Source organism: Elephantulus edwardii, unplaced genomic scaffold (genome assembly GCF_000299155.1).
Source record: "Elephantulus edwardii isolate Elephantulus edwardi_28Jun2011 unplaced genomic scaffold, EleEdw1.0 scaffold00296, whole genome shotgun sequence".
NCBI classification, from domain to species: domain Eukaryota; kingdom Metazoa; phylum Chordata; class Mammalia; order Macroscelidea; family Macroscelididae; genus Elephantulus; species Elephantulus edwardii.
In genome coordinates this window covers 973,170-989,632 of record NW_006400046.1, presented here as the reverse complement: position 1 = coordinate 989,632, position 16,463 = coordinate 973,170, and the positions used below count along the sequence as shown (strand labels likewise).

Here is a 16,463-nt window from a genome sequence, read left to right as displayed (position 1 = left end):
CAGCCTAGTGTAAAATGGCTACAGCCAATCAGAGAAGAGCATGACCACCAGCCACATCCTACCTAACGTCAGCTGTGACACAATCCACCTAAGGGTCCTAAGTAGCTCCATGCCTGGGAATGGGCAGAGGGCATCCAATCAGCATCCCCCACAGAGAGCTGACCATCAAATAGATCAATTTACCTTCAACCACTTGTATATAAAACCTTTGTTGTAGCTTTTCTGCATGTACTTTACTGCCTTACTCTGTCTGCCTCTCTCCAGCCTAAGACAGTAAATCTGCCCAAGAGCTGATAATAAGCTCCTTTGTTTCACTTCATCTGGTTCTCTGTCGCCTTTTTTTTAACCGCACAACATCTTGCTTGAATTTTCCGCTTTAAGCCAAGATACAGCAGACGTCTTCATTGATATCTCTTATGTCATGGCCTCCTCTGAATCCTGCTTAAATTTCTGGCAATTCCCTGTCAATATACTGTTCCAGTCATCTTACAATAATCTTCAGCAAGATTTTACCTACATGTGGTATTAATGATACTGTTAGATAATTTCCACATTCTGTTCATCTGGATCATAACACAGGAACATTGTGTGAAACTTGAGGGGTAGTTTGTGCTGGGGAAAAATTCCTCTTCATTTTTGAACCTGTGAAATCTGGAATACAAAGTTACCTCCTTCCAACGTATGATGGTGGAACAGGCTAGAGGTAGACACTGCCATTCCAAAATTAGAAGGAAAGGAAGGAATAACAGGCAGCCAAGGAAGCTCAAATTCAGAACAAACTGATTTGCTCTCGGGGCGTAAAAGTAACACTGTTCTCAGAGACCATCTGAGTGACAGCCTTGACCACGAGACTCTGGATGCTGGTCATAGTATCTGGATTCTGGGTGGAGACCTTGGGGCCCTGAGTTTCATTTCCTCCTTCCAAGGCCCACTGGGATGGCAGTTTTCCGCTTTAGTGACCCCGTTCTCTTAGTCCCTCTGAATGGCACACTGACCCTCTTTACCTTAGAAGGCCGTGGGCATGCATGGTGACCCTTAATCTCTTCAACAAAAAGCCACATCTGTGGTGAACACTCCAGGACATTGTGTCTTTAGTTTGCCCAACAGAATTTTCCAAATCTGTTTTCATTTTGTATAGGTTCATTTTTAAGTCCATTGCCTTCCTCTTGCATTTTATTACAAGCAACAAAGATAAACCACATGGCCCCTGTAGAGTCTGCTTTAGAAATCTCATCAGCCAGATATCCACGTTCATCACTTGCAGGTTCTATCGCCCACCAAACATTTGAACGTAATTCAGACAAGTCCTTTGCCACCACGTGAAAAGCAGTGCCCTTCCTCCACTGTCCAGTCTCATGTTCATCATTTTCCTTTAACGTCTCATCAGAAATACATTTACCATTCACCTCTCTGGCAGCTTTTTTGCACTGGTACTGTGTATATTCTCTACGGCAATAGAGACTTTCTCTACAACATTCCTGACTTCCTTCTGAATCCTTACCATTTATTGTCCATGTTTCTACCTATGCTCTCTGCAAGACAATCGAGGCTTCTTACCCCTGTTGTTAGGTGTTGTCAGTCAACCACTCACACTTATCCTGAGAACCACGGACTGTAAACTTTCTGTGTCCCGTCCCATCCTTATAATCGCTGCCATGAGCCAGCACATTGTTGTAGTCACTGTGTCAACCCCCTTCCTTTCTTGCTTTAATGTTTAATCTTTTTAATTTTATATTGCTTTGCTTACAAATTTCATATACATTGTCTCACATTATCCTTCATTCACACTGTGTTTCATACAATCACTTATTTTATAAAATTAATCATCATTGAACTATGCCCGCTATTTATCCTATCTTTCCAGATCCCCACCGGATCTTTTTCATTTCCTTTACTCACTCCTCGCTCCACCCACTAAATCAGTCTTTCCCGATCCCCATTGGATGTTTCTCATTTCCTTTACCCACGCCTCCAGCCACACACCAAACCGTGCAGCCCTGTGGCTTCCTGCCACCCACCACACCCCCTTCCTCACCCCTCAGCTCCCACCCTCCCCCCTTGTATCTTCATACACGTTTACTAGTTATATTTCTATTTCTACAATAATAGTCTTGTTCATTATTTGTCCTTATAAGACTGAGTTAATTCACTGAGCAAAATGCTCTCCAGTCTCTCTGAGGCAATGTAGTAATTGAAATTGTTGCTCCTGTGCGCTGCGTAGTATTCCATTGTGTGAGTGTACCACAATTTCTCAATCGATTCGATTGTGTCAACCCACATCCTTGAAAGTCTTTCTTTCAGTGATTCTCTACCTTTCCCAGCATGATGGGTTGGTTGTTTGGGTTTTTTTCCCCCCTAAGAACTGGCCTCTCCTCACAACATGCCCAAAGTATCTGGGACAAAGTTCCACCATCCTTGTCCCTAAGGAGTACGCTCTTTGCATTTGCTCTAAGACAGACTTTTACTATCGTTATTGTTGTTAGGTGCCATCCAGTCGACTACTCACAACAAAACTAGGAACAAGAGATGTGAACCTTGTCCTATCAGTGCCGTTCTCACAGTAACTCAAATCCATTCCTTTTTTATTAGATCTGACTGGTACAGGAGGAGATTGTCCCTCCTCCTCCAGTAGAGCATCTGGTGGATTTGAACCACGCACCTCTGGGATTGCAGTGCAGCTACTTGCCACTAGGCTACCAGAGTTCACCTCAAGTCCATTCTTATAGACATTGTGTCAATCTATATTGTTGAGGATCTTTGTTTCTTTCTCTGGCCCTCCACCTTTCACAATATGATGTTTTTCCCCAAGGACTTTCATGCCCAAAGTATGTGAGACAAAGTTTCATCATCCTTACTTCTTTTTTTTTTAAATATTTATTGTATTATTTTTACGTGTACCATCAAATCAGATCTGACTGGTACAGGAGAAGATTGCCCCCTCCTTCTCCAGCAGAGCATCTGGTGGATTTGAACCGCATACCTCTGGGATTGCAGTGCAGCGTCTTGCCACTAGGCCACCAGAGCTCCCTTCGTCATCCTTACTTCTAAGGAGCAACTTGGTTGTAATTCCTCTGACACAGACTTTTTCGAGTTTTTGGGCATTCATGTATATTAAAAACTCTTCTCCAACACCACAATTCAAAGGCATTGATTTATCTTTGTCATTCTTATTCATTATCCAGCTTTCAGATGCATCGGAGGTAAATGAATAGACCATGTCTTGGATCAGGTGCACCCTACTCTTTACACTGACATCCTTGCACGTTAGCACTTTGGAGAAGTCTTTGACAGCAGTTTTTCCCAATACAACATGGTTCTTGATTTCTTGGCTGTTGTTACCATGGATGTTGATCGTGGCTTTCGGTAAAATGAAATTGCTGACAATTTTAATCTTTTCTCCACCTATCTTGATGTTGCCTATTGATCCAGTGGTGAAAATTTCTGTTTTCTTTACGTTGAGATGTTGTCAAGAAGTAGTTCTACTCAGTATCTAATTCCAGAACCAATTCCCCAATCTAGATATTAGAACAGCACCTCACTCCTGATACAAAACTCTATCTTGTTAATCAGCGCTGTGTTAATAGAAATATCATATGCTATGTTGTTATATGCCAATGAGTTCAAACTAACTCTTAGCTGAGCCTCCAGCAAGATTTCACAGGCTGTCAATCGCACAGGAGGAGACTGACTGTCTTTATCCCATGGAGCAGCTGGTGGATTCGAATTGTTTGCCTTTGGCTTGGTAACGTAACTTCTTACCCACTAGGCCAGCAGAGATTGCTAGAAATACCATAAGCAGGTGTTTTTAACAAGCAGAAATTCGTTTCCTCATAATTTAAGAGTCTAGGAGTTTGAATCCAGGGTCTTCATTCTAAGATTTCCTCAACTCTGAAGGATGAGCTTGTTCTTTTCAGCGGCTGCTCCTTGGTTCCCTGGGGATCTCCACATGACTTGGACTGTCTGTCTTACCCCATCTATGCTCCCGAGTTTTCATTCAGTACATTTTTATATCTCAATGAAATTGACTCAAGACACATTCTATATTCTAATCTTGATTCATAAACATAACAAAGTATAGAAAAAGTGTGGCTAGCATAAGGGCCGTAGGTGGGAGCAGTCCCTGTCCATGACATCCCCAAGGCAGAACCAATCTCCTATGAGGTCAGATAAGCCTCCCAGGCTCCCTGAATCTACTTCTACCAATTCCAACACCAACCATCCCTCTCAGAGTTCTTGCTACTCTACTGGGTCTGCTAATTTGTTGCAATGGTCACACAGAACACACACATCCACATTCACAATTATAGTATTTATTAAGGAAGTTGACAGGTTGCAATTCAGGATGAAAACCGCGTACAGTTCTTCAGTTATTTCTCCTTCTAAGCATGCTTTTCAAGCCTTTTGTCCTTCAGCCTCTTAGTTTTAGGCCAATGTTACAAAGCTCTCTTGTTGTCATGTGTTGTCGAATTGCCTGCAACTTATAGCAATCCTGTATACAACAGCTCTGAAGCCTGCCTTGTCCTGAGACAGTCTCAATGGTTCAGACACACCAACCCCCAACGCCCCAGTTAGGATATCAATCAACTTATCCAGGGTCTTCCTCTCCTGCACTGTCCCTCCACCCTTCCAAGCATGACATCCTTCTCTAAGAACATTTGTTTCCTTGGTGGTTCATAGGTTGTTCAAGACTCTTCTCCAGCACCACAACTCAATGCCATGAATTCTTCTTCTGTCATCCTTAGCCACTGTCCAGCTCTGATGCATATAGCAAGTAATTGCGAAGATTATGGTCTGGATCAGGCATGCCTTAGTCTCTAGACTCACATCATTGCTTCTCAATATTCTGGAGAAGTCCCTGACAGCAGATTTTCCCAGTGAGAATCTTTGTCTTCCTGATGTTGAGCTTCAATCCATATTGAAGACTAGTCTTTGACCTTCTGCAGCAAATACTTCAGGTCCTCCTCAGTTAGTCCTTCCACTTATGACATCTTCCCCCCAAGTCCTCCAGCAGGCTTGGACGCAGGTCCTTGGCTCTGGGTCTGTGGGACAACAGTCCTGGTCAGCTCTGTTTCATATTGATCTCTGGTTTTCTGTATTGCTTCTACACTCAACTAGATCCCAGTCTGGACGGTATAGGAACCTCTGTGCTTCCCAAAGGACTAGTGCTGCATTCTCTGCTTTTTATTTCTTGTTGATGGCAAGATTTTTCCTTTTTGTCTCTAAATCTGCTTAAGTCTGATGTGACAGTAAAGCTGGACAATCTCCTTATTAGAAGTCTATGTGCCCTGTTTGCTTATTTCCACCCAGTCTTATTGCAAAAGTGAAGGCCAGGAAACCCATTTTTTACAATCAACTTATTGTACCACACAAAGATACTCCACGGCCACTGGACAGAGGCATCACTCACTCACCCTCACTGCCAGCAAGCCGATTCTGACTCAGTGACCCTTCAGCAGGTACTCGGGTGGCCTAGTAGCGAAGGAATTGCACTGCCAACCCAAAGGTAGGTTGTGCAACTCCTCCCGCTGCTCCAAGGAAGACAGATGGGCCGTCCCTTCCCTTGTGATTTACAGCCTCAGAAAACCCGCTGAAAGGTCAGCTATGAGTCAGTTTTAACTCGACAGCAAGGAATATTGTCTTTAAAATCGTAATGAGGGGAAATGACTAGGGATAATAGAAGGAGAACTGATACCTTTGAGCTGTGTTGCTGGAGAAGAGTGTTGAATGGATCCTAGACTGCTAGAAGAACAAACAGGTTCATCCTAGAGAGGATGAAACCAGGCTGCTCCTTGGAGGCAAGGATTCTGAGATTTCGTCTGATATACTTTGGACATGTTGTAAGGAGGGACCAGTCCTTGGAGAGGGATGTCACGCTTGGGAGGGTAGAGAGACAGTACAAGAGAGGAAAATCCTTGATGAGATGGATTGACTCAGGGACTGGGGTAATGGGGGTCAGTGTGTCAGAGATGATAAGGTTGGATCTGGGTTCAGAGCTGTTGTACAAAGCGTCGTTATGAGCTGGAAGCGACTCGACGTCACAAACAGCAACAATGAGGGGAGACTGCCCGTCTTTCTCCTTCCTCAGAGTCACTGGATTTGAACCAATGAAGGCATGAGGCCATTTGGTTAGAAGACGACAGCAACAAAGGCTTCTGAATAGAGACAGGAGGTTAGGCTTTATAGTTTAAGAGATACAACTGAATCATAACAATATTAAAAAAAAACCTCTCAAGCTCATTGCTGTCTAGTCAGAACAAGCACATAGCCACCCTTCCAGTGGGTTTCCAAAGGCTATAAACCACACGAGAGATTGCCCACCTTTCTCCCTCTGAGGAGCAACTGAATTTGCTTTGGGTTTTTTTTTTTAATAAAATTTTATTTTGTGGTTTTAATGAACATTTAAAGAGAAGTTAGATTTTCATTCATTCGTTGTGGCATATTTTACCCCCTTGTCTTCTCTTCCCCCTCCTCAGTTCACTTTTTTTACCATTTTTTAAAATTAATTTTAATGAAAATTTACAGAGACTTTGGATTTCCATTCATTCATTGTTGCACTTTTTCCTGCCCACCCCTCCCCCCAGTACACTCTTCTCTTTGAAAAGTAAAAGAAAAGTTGCCCCATTGTTTTACAATCCCTTCCCTCAAGTCCACTCCACTATGCAGCCTTCTTTCTGGACTCCTTCAAGACAATAATACCTAAGCACATATCCCTTTTAAACAGTTTTCTCCCTCATCTGTTTCAATGCAGTATACATTATTTATCCCATCTTTCTCAGTCGCCCCTCAACCCTTATGTCAGTCCTGTTTTACAACAGTGGCACCATGCAGTATTTGTCCTTTTGTGACCGAGATCTTTCACTCAGCATAATGTCCTCCAGAGTCACCCATTTTGAATAATATTGAATGAGTTCCTTGTTTTTCAATGCAGCCTAGTATTCCATTGTGCAAATATACCACAGGTTCTCTACCCATTCATTTGTTGATGGGCATTTAGGTTGTTTCCAACTCCTTGCTAATGTGAACAAAGCTGCAATAAGTATGGGTGTGCATATATCTGCTTGGATGTCAGTTATGGTCTCTTTGGGGTATATTCCCAGTAGTGGAATTGCTGGGTCAAATGGTATCTCTATTTGCAACTTTTTGAGAAAGTGCCATACCGCCTTCCACAGTAGTTGCACCATTTTACACTTTCACCAACAGTGAATAAGGGTTCCTGTTTCTCCACAACCTTGCTGGCATTTGTTGCTTGCTGTTCTGTTAAATTTTGCTATTCTGACTGGGGTGAGATGATATCTCATAGTTGTTTTGATTTGCATCTCTCTTAGAGCTAGGGATTTTGAACATTTCTTTATGTGCTGTTGGCCATCTGAATGTCTTCTATGGTGAAGTGTCTGTTCATACCTTGTGCCCATTTTTCAACTGGATTATTTACCTTTATCTTGTGGTGCTCAAGTATTTTATAAATTCTGGATATAAGTCTCTTATCTGACATGTCATTACCAAATACTTTTTCCCAGTCTGTGGCTTCCCTTTTTACCCTGTTGGAGAAGTTTTTGGATGTGCATAGGGATTTGATTCTTAGAAGATCCCATTTATCTATATTATCTTCTCCTGGTTGTAGAGAGCTGGTGAATTTGAACCACCTGTGTTTGCGTTGACAGTGCAACTCCTTATACAGTAGGCCACGGGAACTGCCTTAGGAGCTCAATAAATGCCTTAGCCACCACTTGCATCACTTGTATCATGTACTGGATACTGTTCTGAACGCATTCTGCCTATTCATCTCATTCATTACCTTCCCTGGCCCTGTCATCTGATGGCACTTACTTTGTAGATGAAGAAATTGAGGAACAGAGATATTAAGTTCCTTGCTCGATGTCGCACAGCTCTGAAACAGCAGAGCTGGGATTTGAACCCTAGACAATTTGTCTGCCTGTACTGGGATTCTTGCCATTCCGGCTCTGAGTCCACACCCTTCCCAGCGTCTCTCCCCACAGCCATCGCAACAGAACCCAGGTTGTGGCGGTGCCCACCGGACAGAGCTGGGTGACCATTCCTCGAGAACAGTTCACTGAGTTTGACATACTTCTCATCTGGGGGGCCAAGGCAGGTGGGCCGCTCTGGCCCCCAGTTTCTGTGGACCTGAAAACCCGAGGTAACGTGGTGGTGATGGGCGGGTCCTTTGTGTGGGGTGCGTGGTCCTGGAGGCCCTGGCTCAGTGCACTGTGGCCCCCTTTTTCCCAGTGAAGCTGGGTGCCCCGTGGCTGTACCCGGATGTGGACTTTTCAGAGGACGAGCCCCTGGAAACCAATGTCCGATGGGACTTGCCCACAAAGCTGCCCCACCCAGAGGACATGGTCTGCCAGTTCTACTATCGAAAATGCCAGGATAAAGCCTGGATCCTGGTAAGTGGCAGGGCTCAGGGCCCCTGTTCCCTCAAACCCATGTCAGAGAGATCCGCAGAATAGCTTTAAATCAGAGACCAGCCCAGGGCTCATTGCTCACCCGTCTTCTATGCAATCTTCTGTTTGTCTTCTTCAGCTACACATTTCTCAGAATTCATCTATAAATTCTACATAATCACAATTCAGATCCTACTTGGAATAGTTGAGAAACTCAACAAGCATTCTCTAATATTTTTATGAACACGTCCTCAAATAGCTTAAAGTTACCTAAAAACAAAGCAGAGTCCCCAATTTACGATAAGGTTTCATTCTAAAAACCATTCAGTAGTAAGTCAGTTCGGACTTAAGTTGGATATTATCAGTTGCTCTAGTGATGGGGCAGTAGGGAGCTGCCCTGCTCAGCCAAAGGCCACCCAACAGTTCCATGGAAGAAAGATGGACAGTCTCCTCCTGTGTGATTTGCAGCCTCAGAAAACCCACTAGAGGGTCAGCTATGAGCGCTAGCAGTAAGTTTGAGAGATAAGTTTATTTCAGTGTCTTTATTTATTATTTGTGTGTGTGTGTGTGAATCGTCAAATCAGATCTGACTGGTACAGGAAGAGATTGCCCCTCCTTATCCAGCAGAGCATCTGGTGGATTCGAACTGTGTACCTCTGGGATTGCAATGCAGATTTTTGCCACTAGACCACCAGAGATCCCTGATTTCGTGTCTGTATAAAGTTAATCTTTGTCTTTGGGAATTGGAAACAGTGCCGCTGAGACTGGTAATGTCAGTAAATTACGCACCGCAACTGTGAATGTGGCATGTGTTAGCGATAATCAGATAGTGCAAACCAGTCACAGGCGTGGTTTGTTGTAATGCAAACCAATCCTGAGTTGGGGGGACAGTCTGTAAAAACAGCCAGGAAAAAGAAGAACCACACCAAAAATGCACCAAAACCCCTCACACTCATTGCACCAGAATTGCCTCACAGCTGACCTCGTTGGGTTGCTGAGGTTACGTACTGTTCACCTTCTGCGGAGCCACTGGAGGGCTCACGCCCCCGAGAGGTGTGGCCTTGGAATTACCAGCCCGACTGCTGGTAGACCAGCCACCAGAGCTGCTTTACAGTAACAGTGGGGCAAATGCTGAAAGATAATTGTGTGTAATGCAGCGTATTGGGATCATTCCAAACACCAGATTATTGAATCTTTGCAAAAACTCTTTTTTGAGGTAAGTACAGTTTACGTCTACTCAGTGTGAGGCAGTAAGGAATTACCCATCCAATTCTAATCTTCCAGCTATTTCTCAGGAGAAAAATGGCCAATCTCCTCCCACGTAATTTACGGCCTCTGAAAACCCCTTCAGGGGTGTGAGTGTGTTTCCTCTCTTCTTGTTTTTTTCTTTGGTTTTCTTTCTTTAGTTCTCTGTTTATAGAGTAGGGGTAACTGAACCTCAGAGAAGTTAAATATTCACTCAAAATTTATTGCTGTGGAGTCAGGATTGACTCAGGGCTGACTCTCCAGTGGGCTTTCGGAGGCTGTAAATCCCAGAGGGGGAGATTGCCAGTCTTTCTCCCTCAGAGTCGCTGGTGGATTTGAACCACCAGAAAAGCATGGCCTTTGGATTAGTAGAGCAACTTCTTATAGTCTCCCTAATCTTTATTCATACTAGGTAACCATCTTCCCTCCTAATACTCAGGGATTCTATTCCCAAAGGAAGAAAGGAGAATGGATGTGAGACCACCAGCTGTCTCAGCCAGAACTGTTGACAAAAACACCACTATAAAGAGCAGAATTGCGGGGAGCTCTGGTGGCCTAGTGGCAAGGAGCTGCAACTACAATCCCAGAGGCACACGGTTCGAATCCACCAGATGCTCTACCAGGGAAGGAAGGGCAGTCTCCTCCTGTACCAGTCAGATCTGATTTGACGGTACACTCACACAAAAATAATAAAAAATAAAAAAATGTAAATAAAAGAGCAGAATTGCTATCACTTGTTGCAGACCGAGGGTCCCAAAGAATAGAATAATTTTATAATTATTAATAAAGAGACAAACAGCCAGGAATGAGATAGAGCAGAGAGCGTAAAACAGGGGGTCAGCAGTTCTCCACTGAAGACCTCGAGCCATGCTTCTCTGAGTATTTATTTAGAATCATAAGATAATAAAAGTAAAGTCACAAGGAAGTACAAAACAAAGGATAATGGTGAAGTCTTTTACAGATAAGGCCAAGTTCCTCTTTATGCTAATCTCAAGAGAGAGGGGTTCATTTGACACAAAGAACAATGTTAACTCCTAGGGAACGCCCCATTGCCACAAGGTGGCCTTCAGTTTGTATCAAGCTTCCCTCATTTCCAGCATTTGGTCTACTATTATTAAATTTGATATTCGGCTTCCCTCAATCACTGTTGTTGTGAAAATGGGGTGGGAGTGGAGGCCTGGAAGTGGCAGCATGTCCCCTCTCTAACTTCACAAAGTGGAAGAAGACTCCATTATCAGAATCACCTGCCCAAAGGTGCTTCCTATGCATGAATCAAAATTTGTTGTTGAATCAAAAATTAATGAGTTTTGTAAGCTTCCACTCAAGCCATAATTAAAAAAAAAAAGTTGATGCTATGAATTCAGACATGCCCCTACACTCTAAACTATGGCTACCATCTCTGAGCCCAGCCAACTCTCCCATGGCACTCACAACTTCTCTATTGGTTTCAATAATTTGTTCCTATGGCCACACAGAACTCACATGAAGTACTTACGATTATGAGGTTTATGAGGAGAGTTACAGGTTACAATTCAAGATCAGGAACACTCAGGATACAGTCCTTCAATCTTAGCTCTGCCAAACATGGGCTTCTCTCCGGTCCTCTGTCTTGTGGCCTTGGCCTCTGCCCCACTTGAGCGCATATTACAAAGCTCTTTTAACTGTGATTTTAAATGTTTCCTTCCCTGATAAGTGCCCAAAGGTGCCCGTTGCATCAGTAAGTCCCCAACCCCAAGGGCCCTCAGCTTCTCACTCATGGACACCTCCCTCTTCTGCTTATCCCTGATTCTGCTGCTGCTGCTGTTTCTCCACCATTGTTCTGCACTGTCTTGATCTTTCAAACTGACATGCTGGGATTTCAGCTGTCTCCTGAGTCAAGGAGTTTCTGTGCAGGGATGTCAAGTCCAGAGGTTATATTGGACTCCTGTCACTTTTCTCTTGATGACAGTGTTGTTGTGTACCATGGAGTTGGAGCCAACCCATAGTTTAACCTCCAGGAGGTTTTCAGAGTAGGTTAATTACACAAAAAGAGAGTGCCCATCTTTCTCCCATGGAGCAGCTGGTGGATTTGAACCACATACCTTTGGGTTCCCAGAGCTATTCCTTACCACTAGGCCACCAGAGCTCCCTTGATGGCAATGAGATCCTCCTTTTCCACCTCTGAGTGCCTAGCAGGATGGCAAAGCTGACCAATCCCCATATTGTGGTTGTTGATTTTAAGTCAAGCACAACTCACAGCGACCCTATGAACAAAAGGTCTGAAGCCCCTCTACAACTATCGACATTTATCAAAGTTTATAGAGTCTCTGGAGACATATTGTTTAAAGTGGATGCCACTCCTGCTTCCAATCCCCGCAGTAGCATTCCACATATCCTATTTGCATGATCCCCCCTAAAGGATGCCATTTACCTTATTTCTATTACTAACAAACAAAATAGTCCCCTTGACAAGCCACAAACACCTCACATTTGCGTAGTCTTGCTCAGCCACGTGGTAGGAGTTAGAGAGGCCATGGCTAGAAGAATCACAGTAGTAAGGCCCTGCACCCAGAGATCACGAGTGCAATTCTGAGTGATGACAGATGCAGACCCTGCAACCTGATTTACTGAGTGCTAATCCCAGTTCTGGTTCTCACGAGCTCTATGACCATGGGCAAGCTGCTTCCCCTCCCTGGGCCTCAGATTCCTCATCTATAAAATGGGGAGACAAATAAGAATCCTCTCAAGAACAGGTTTGAGTCACTGAACACCCATGATTGTAAACCAGAGGAATGGTGGAAGGACATTGACGATATCATCCATGAAGAGAACAAAAGGAGAGTAGGGAGCTCTGGTGGCCTAGTGACAAGAAGCTGAATTGCAATCCCATAGGCGTATGGTTCGAATCCACCAGATGCTCCGCTAGAGAAGGAGGGACAATCTCTTCCTGTGCCAATAGGATCCTACTCAACAGTACACAACAAGGGAGGGGGACAAAGAAGGAATAGAAAGAAAAATCCAAAATTATGTCAGAAGAGACTATGAAAATTGCATTAAAGTGCCGAAAAGCCAAAACAAAAAGAAGAGATGCCAAAGTAAATGAACGAAAAATTAAGGACAGCTTAAGAAAACAAAGCAAAATATTATAACAAAATGTGCAAAGAGCTGGAGTCAGAGGATAAAAAGGAAAGAACTCACTTGGAATTTCTCAAAGTGGAAGAACTAAAAACCAAATTCATGCCTCCAGTTGCAATACAGAGAGATGCTATGAGCAAAATGTTGAACCAAGAAGTATCAAAAGATGGCAGGGATAAGTACACTCATTGTACCAAGAAGATTTTGTTGATATTGAAAAATATCAGGAAGTAGTACATGAACAAAAGCCAATGGTAATGAAGGATCACGTTCAAGCTGCACTGGAGGTACAGGCAAAAAATAAAGCCCCAAGAATCGATGGGTTCCCAATGGACATGCTTCAACTATAATAGATGTAGCCCTCAATGTGCTCACCAGTGTATACCAGGAAACTTGGAGGACAGCTGACTGGAAGAGATCCACATCTGACCTCATTCCCAAGAAAGGTGACCCAACAGAATGTAGCAATTCTCAAACAATATCATTAATATCACATGGAAGCAAAATATTGCTGAAGATCATCCAAAAATGGTTAGAAAAGTACATTGACAGAGAAATTCAGAAGTTCAAGTGGAGTTTAGAAGATATCGTGGCACCAGTGACATCAGTGCTGATGTGAGATGGCTCCTGGTGGAAAGTAGAAAATACCAGAAGAATGTCTATTTGCTCCTTGTTGACTATGCAAAGACATTTGACAGTGTGAATCATAACAAATTATGGCTGGCATTGAGAAGAATGGTAATCCCAGAACACTTAATTGTGCTCATGAGAAACTGATACCTAAATCAAGAAGATGTTGTCTGAATGGAGAAAGAGAACAACGCATGGTGTAAAATCAGGAAGAGTGTGTCAGGGTTGTGTCTTCCCTCCATACCTAAACAAATAATTCAAGAAAGTGGCCTCTATGAAGAGGAATGTGGCATCAGGATTGGAGGAAGACTCATCAATAACCTGCATTATATAGATGATAACAGCCTTGCTGAAAGTGAGGAAGATATGAAAGTCTTGCTATAGAAGATCATGGTCTACAGTCTTCAATATGGATTACATCTCAATATCAAGGATTACATCTTAATATCAAGGATACAAAGATTCTCATCACAAGACCAACAGTCAACATTTTGATAGATGGATAAAGGATTGACGCTGTCAATTATTTTATCTTGCTTGGATCAACAAACAATACCTTTGGTCTAACAATCAGGAGATTGGGAAATGTATTAAATTGGGCAAGTTTGCTGCCAAAGACTTCTTCAAAATGCTGAAGAGCAATAACGTCAGTTGGAAGGCTAAGGTGTGCTTGTTTAAGGCCGTGGTCTTCTCAATCACCTGCTATGCAAGGGAGCACTGGGCAATGAATAAGGATGACTGAAGAATTGATGCCTCTGAGTTGTGGTGCTGGAGAACAGTGCTGAATATCCCATGGACTGCCAGAAGAACAGATTGGCTGTGTAGTAAGTGTAGCCAGAGCGCTCTGGAGACAGAGGGCAAAATTTTGTCTTTCATACTATGGACACGTAGCTGGAGAGGCTGTTCTTTGGAAAAGGACATCAAGCTTGGAAAGATGGAGAGTCATTGAAGGAGAGGAAAACCCCCAACAAGACAGATTGATATGGTGACTTCAGCAATGGACTCTAGTATGTCAGAGAGGATGAGGATGGCACAGGAAAGGACAGACTTCAGGTTGCCTGTTCATAGGGTTGCTATGAGTCGTACTCAACTTGATGGCACCTACCAGCAATAATAGACAAATAAGAGGCTTCGTGGCATAGTACAGTACTTGTCAGGCTGCTAACGGAAAGGTTAGAAGTTCGAATCCTCCAGACCAAGGAGGATGGGCTGTCTTCTCACATAAAGATTTACAGCCTCGGAGCCCAATAGAGGGTCACTATAGATAGGGAGCAGCTCATTGGCCGTGGATTCAGGGGCCAGGCCTGGCATGTAGGCTGGCCAACTAAACCTGGTTTTCCTGGTGCTGGAAGCCCTGTGTCCTGAGAACTGCAGACACATCAGGATAATCGGTTACTCTGCTGTCATATGGGTTTGCTGCTTGACCCCATCCGCTCCTCTGTCTCTCTTTCAGCTGGAGCCAGAACTAGAGTCCGTACGCCCAGCCCCTATTAAGATCCACGACCTGGAGCTAGCCACTGGCTACGAGATGTCTGGCCGCTGTCGGATGCAAGTAGAAGAGGATCTGTGGGGCGAGTGGAGTCCCATTCTGTCCTTCCAGACCCCGCCCTCTGGTGAGGATCTCCAGCCATGCCCCCAAACCCTGACCTTGCTCCAGGAAGCTGATTTATCCTGTTCTCTTTTATCCTCCATTTCTTCACCACTGTCAGCTCCAAAAGTATGGGTGTCTGGACATCTCTGTGGACCGTCAAATGGACAGGAAGCCCTGCTTATGTGGAAGGTGAGCTTCAAGGATCATTCACATTTCTCTGCTTATGTCAGAGAAACCCAAGTAGCAACGATGTGAACAAGACAGGGTTTCATGTAAAGGGAGTATGGGGACTGGCAGATTGAGCTGATGTGACAGTTCCACCATTCAAGGCTCCTCCAACACACTGCTCGGGTATGTTTTATGTGTTGCCTCATGTTACAGAATGAATGCCTGTGTTCCAGCCATCTCATCTCCTGTCCACCCAACCTTCAACAGGGGTGGGGGTGGGGGTTGTTGCTTTGTTTTTGTGTGGTGGATTTTTTTTTTTAAATCTATATCAGTTCCCAGTGAAATAGAATTAAAAAACAAGAAAATATAAGAGAACATTTCTTTCCAGGACAGAGACACACCTCTGACTCTTGCCCACTAAATATCAATCACTGAGGCAGCTGAAACTCCTACAGATTCCTTCAAAGTCTTGTCAAGGGTCCCACTCCTCTTGCTATACATACTCCTCTATACAACAGTGGAAAATTTGGAATTTCCTAAGAACCGAACAGGATACATACTTGATTTTGTTGTTAGGTGCCGTTGAGTTGATTATAACTCATCGCGACCCTATGAACAACAGATCTGAACCCTGCTCTATCCTGTGCCGTCCTCTCCATCTCTGATAATACTTGTGTCTATTATAATCACTGTGACAATCCATTTTGTTGTGGGTCTTCCTTTCTTTGACTGTCCCTTCACACTTTCATGATGTCCTTTTCAAGGGCTGGTCCCTTCTGACAACATGCCCAATATATGTGAGATGAAGTTTTATCATCCTTGTCTCTAAGGAGCATCCTGGTTGCACTTTTCCCAAGACATACTTGTTTGGTCTTTGGGCAGTCCATGAGATATTCAGTTCTCTTCTCCAACACCACAATTCAAAGGCACTGGTTCTTCTGTTGTTCTTCTTCATTGTCCAGTTCTCTGATGCATACCAGATGATTGAAGAGACCATGGTTTGAATCAGGTACACCTTAGTCTTTAAAAGACATCATTGCTCCTTCACACTTTAGAAAGGTTCTTGACAGCAGATTTTCCCAATGTAACATGTTTTCTTCACTGTTGGCACCAAAGGTGTTGATTGTGGATCCAAGGAAGATGAAATTGTTGATAGCGTCAATCTTTTCTCCATCTATCATGGAGATAAGGGAGCTCTGGTGGCCTAGTTGTAAGAAGCTGTGCTGCAATACTGAAGGCACAAGGTTCAAACCCACCAGCTGCTCTGTGGGAGAAAAATGAACAATCTCCTCCTGTTAGATTACCTGCTTCTG

General features: G+C 43.7%; 1 protein-coding gene across 1 annotated transcript in view; it reads left to right on the top strand.

Annotated features, from left to right (window-relative positions):
* The window catches only part of IL27RA (interleukin 27 receptor, alpha), a 33,051-nt gene that overhangs the window by 5,743 nt on the left and 10,845 nt on the right, over positions 1-16,463 (top strand). The window contains exons 3-6 of the mRNA XM_006900819.1: positions 7,998-8,155; positions 8,245-8,405; positions 14,845-15,004; positions 15,101-15,171. Of these exons, the coding sequence (XP_006900881.1) occupies positions 7,998-8,155; positions 8,245-8,405; positions 14,845-15,004; positions 15,101-15,171 (550 nt within the window). The remainder of the gene's footprint in view (positions 1-7,997; positions 8,156-8,244; positions 8,406-14,844; positions 15,005-15,100; positions 15,172-16,463) is intronic.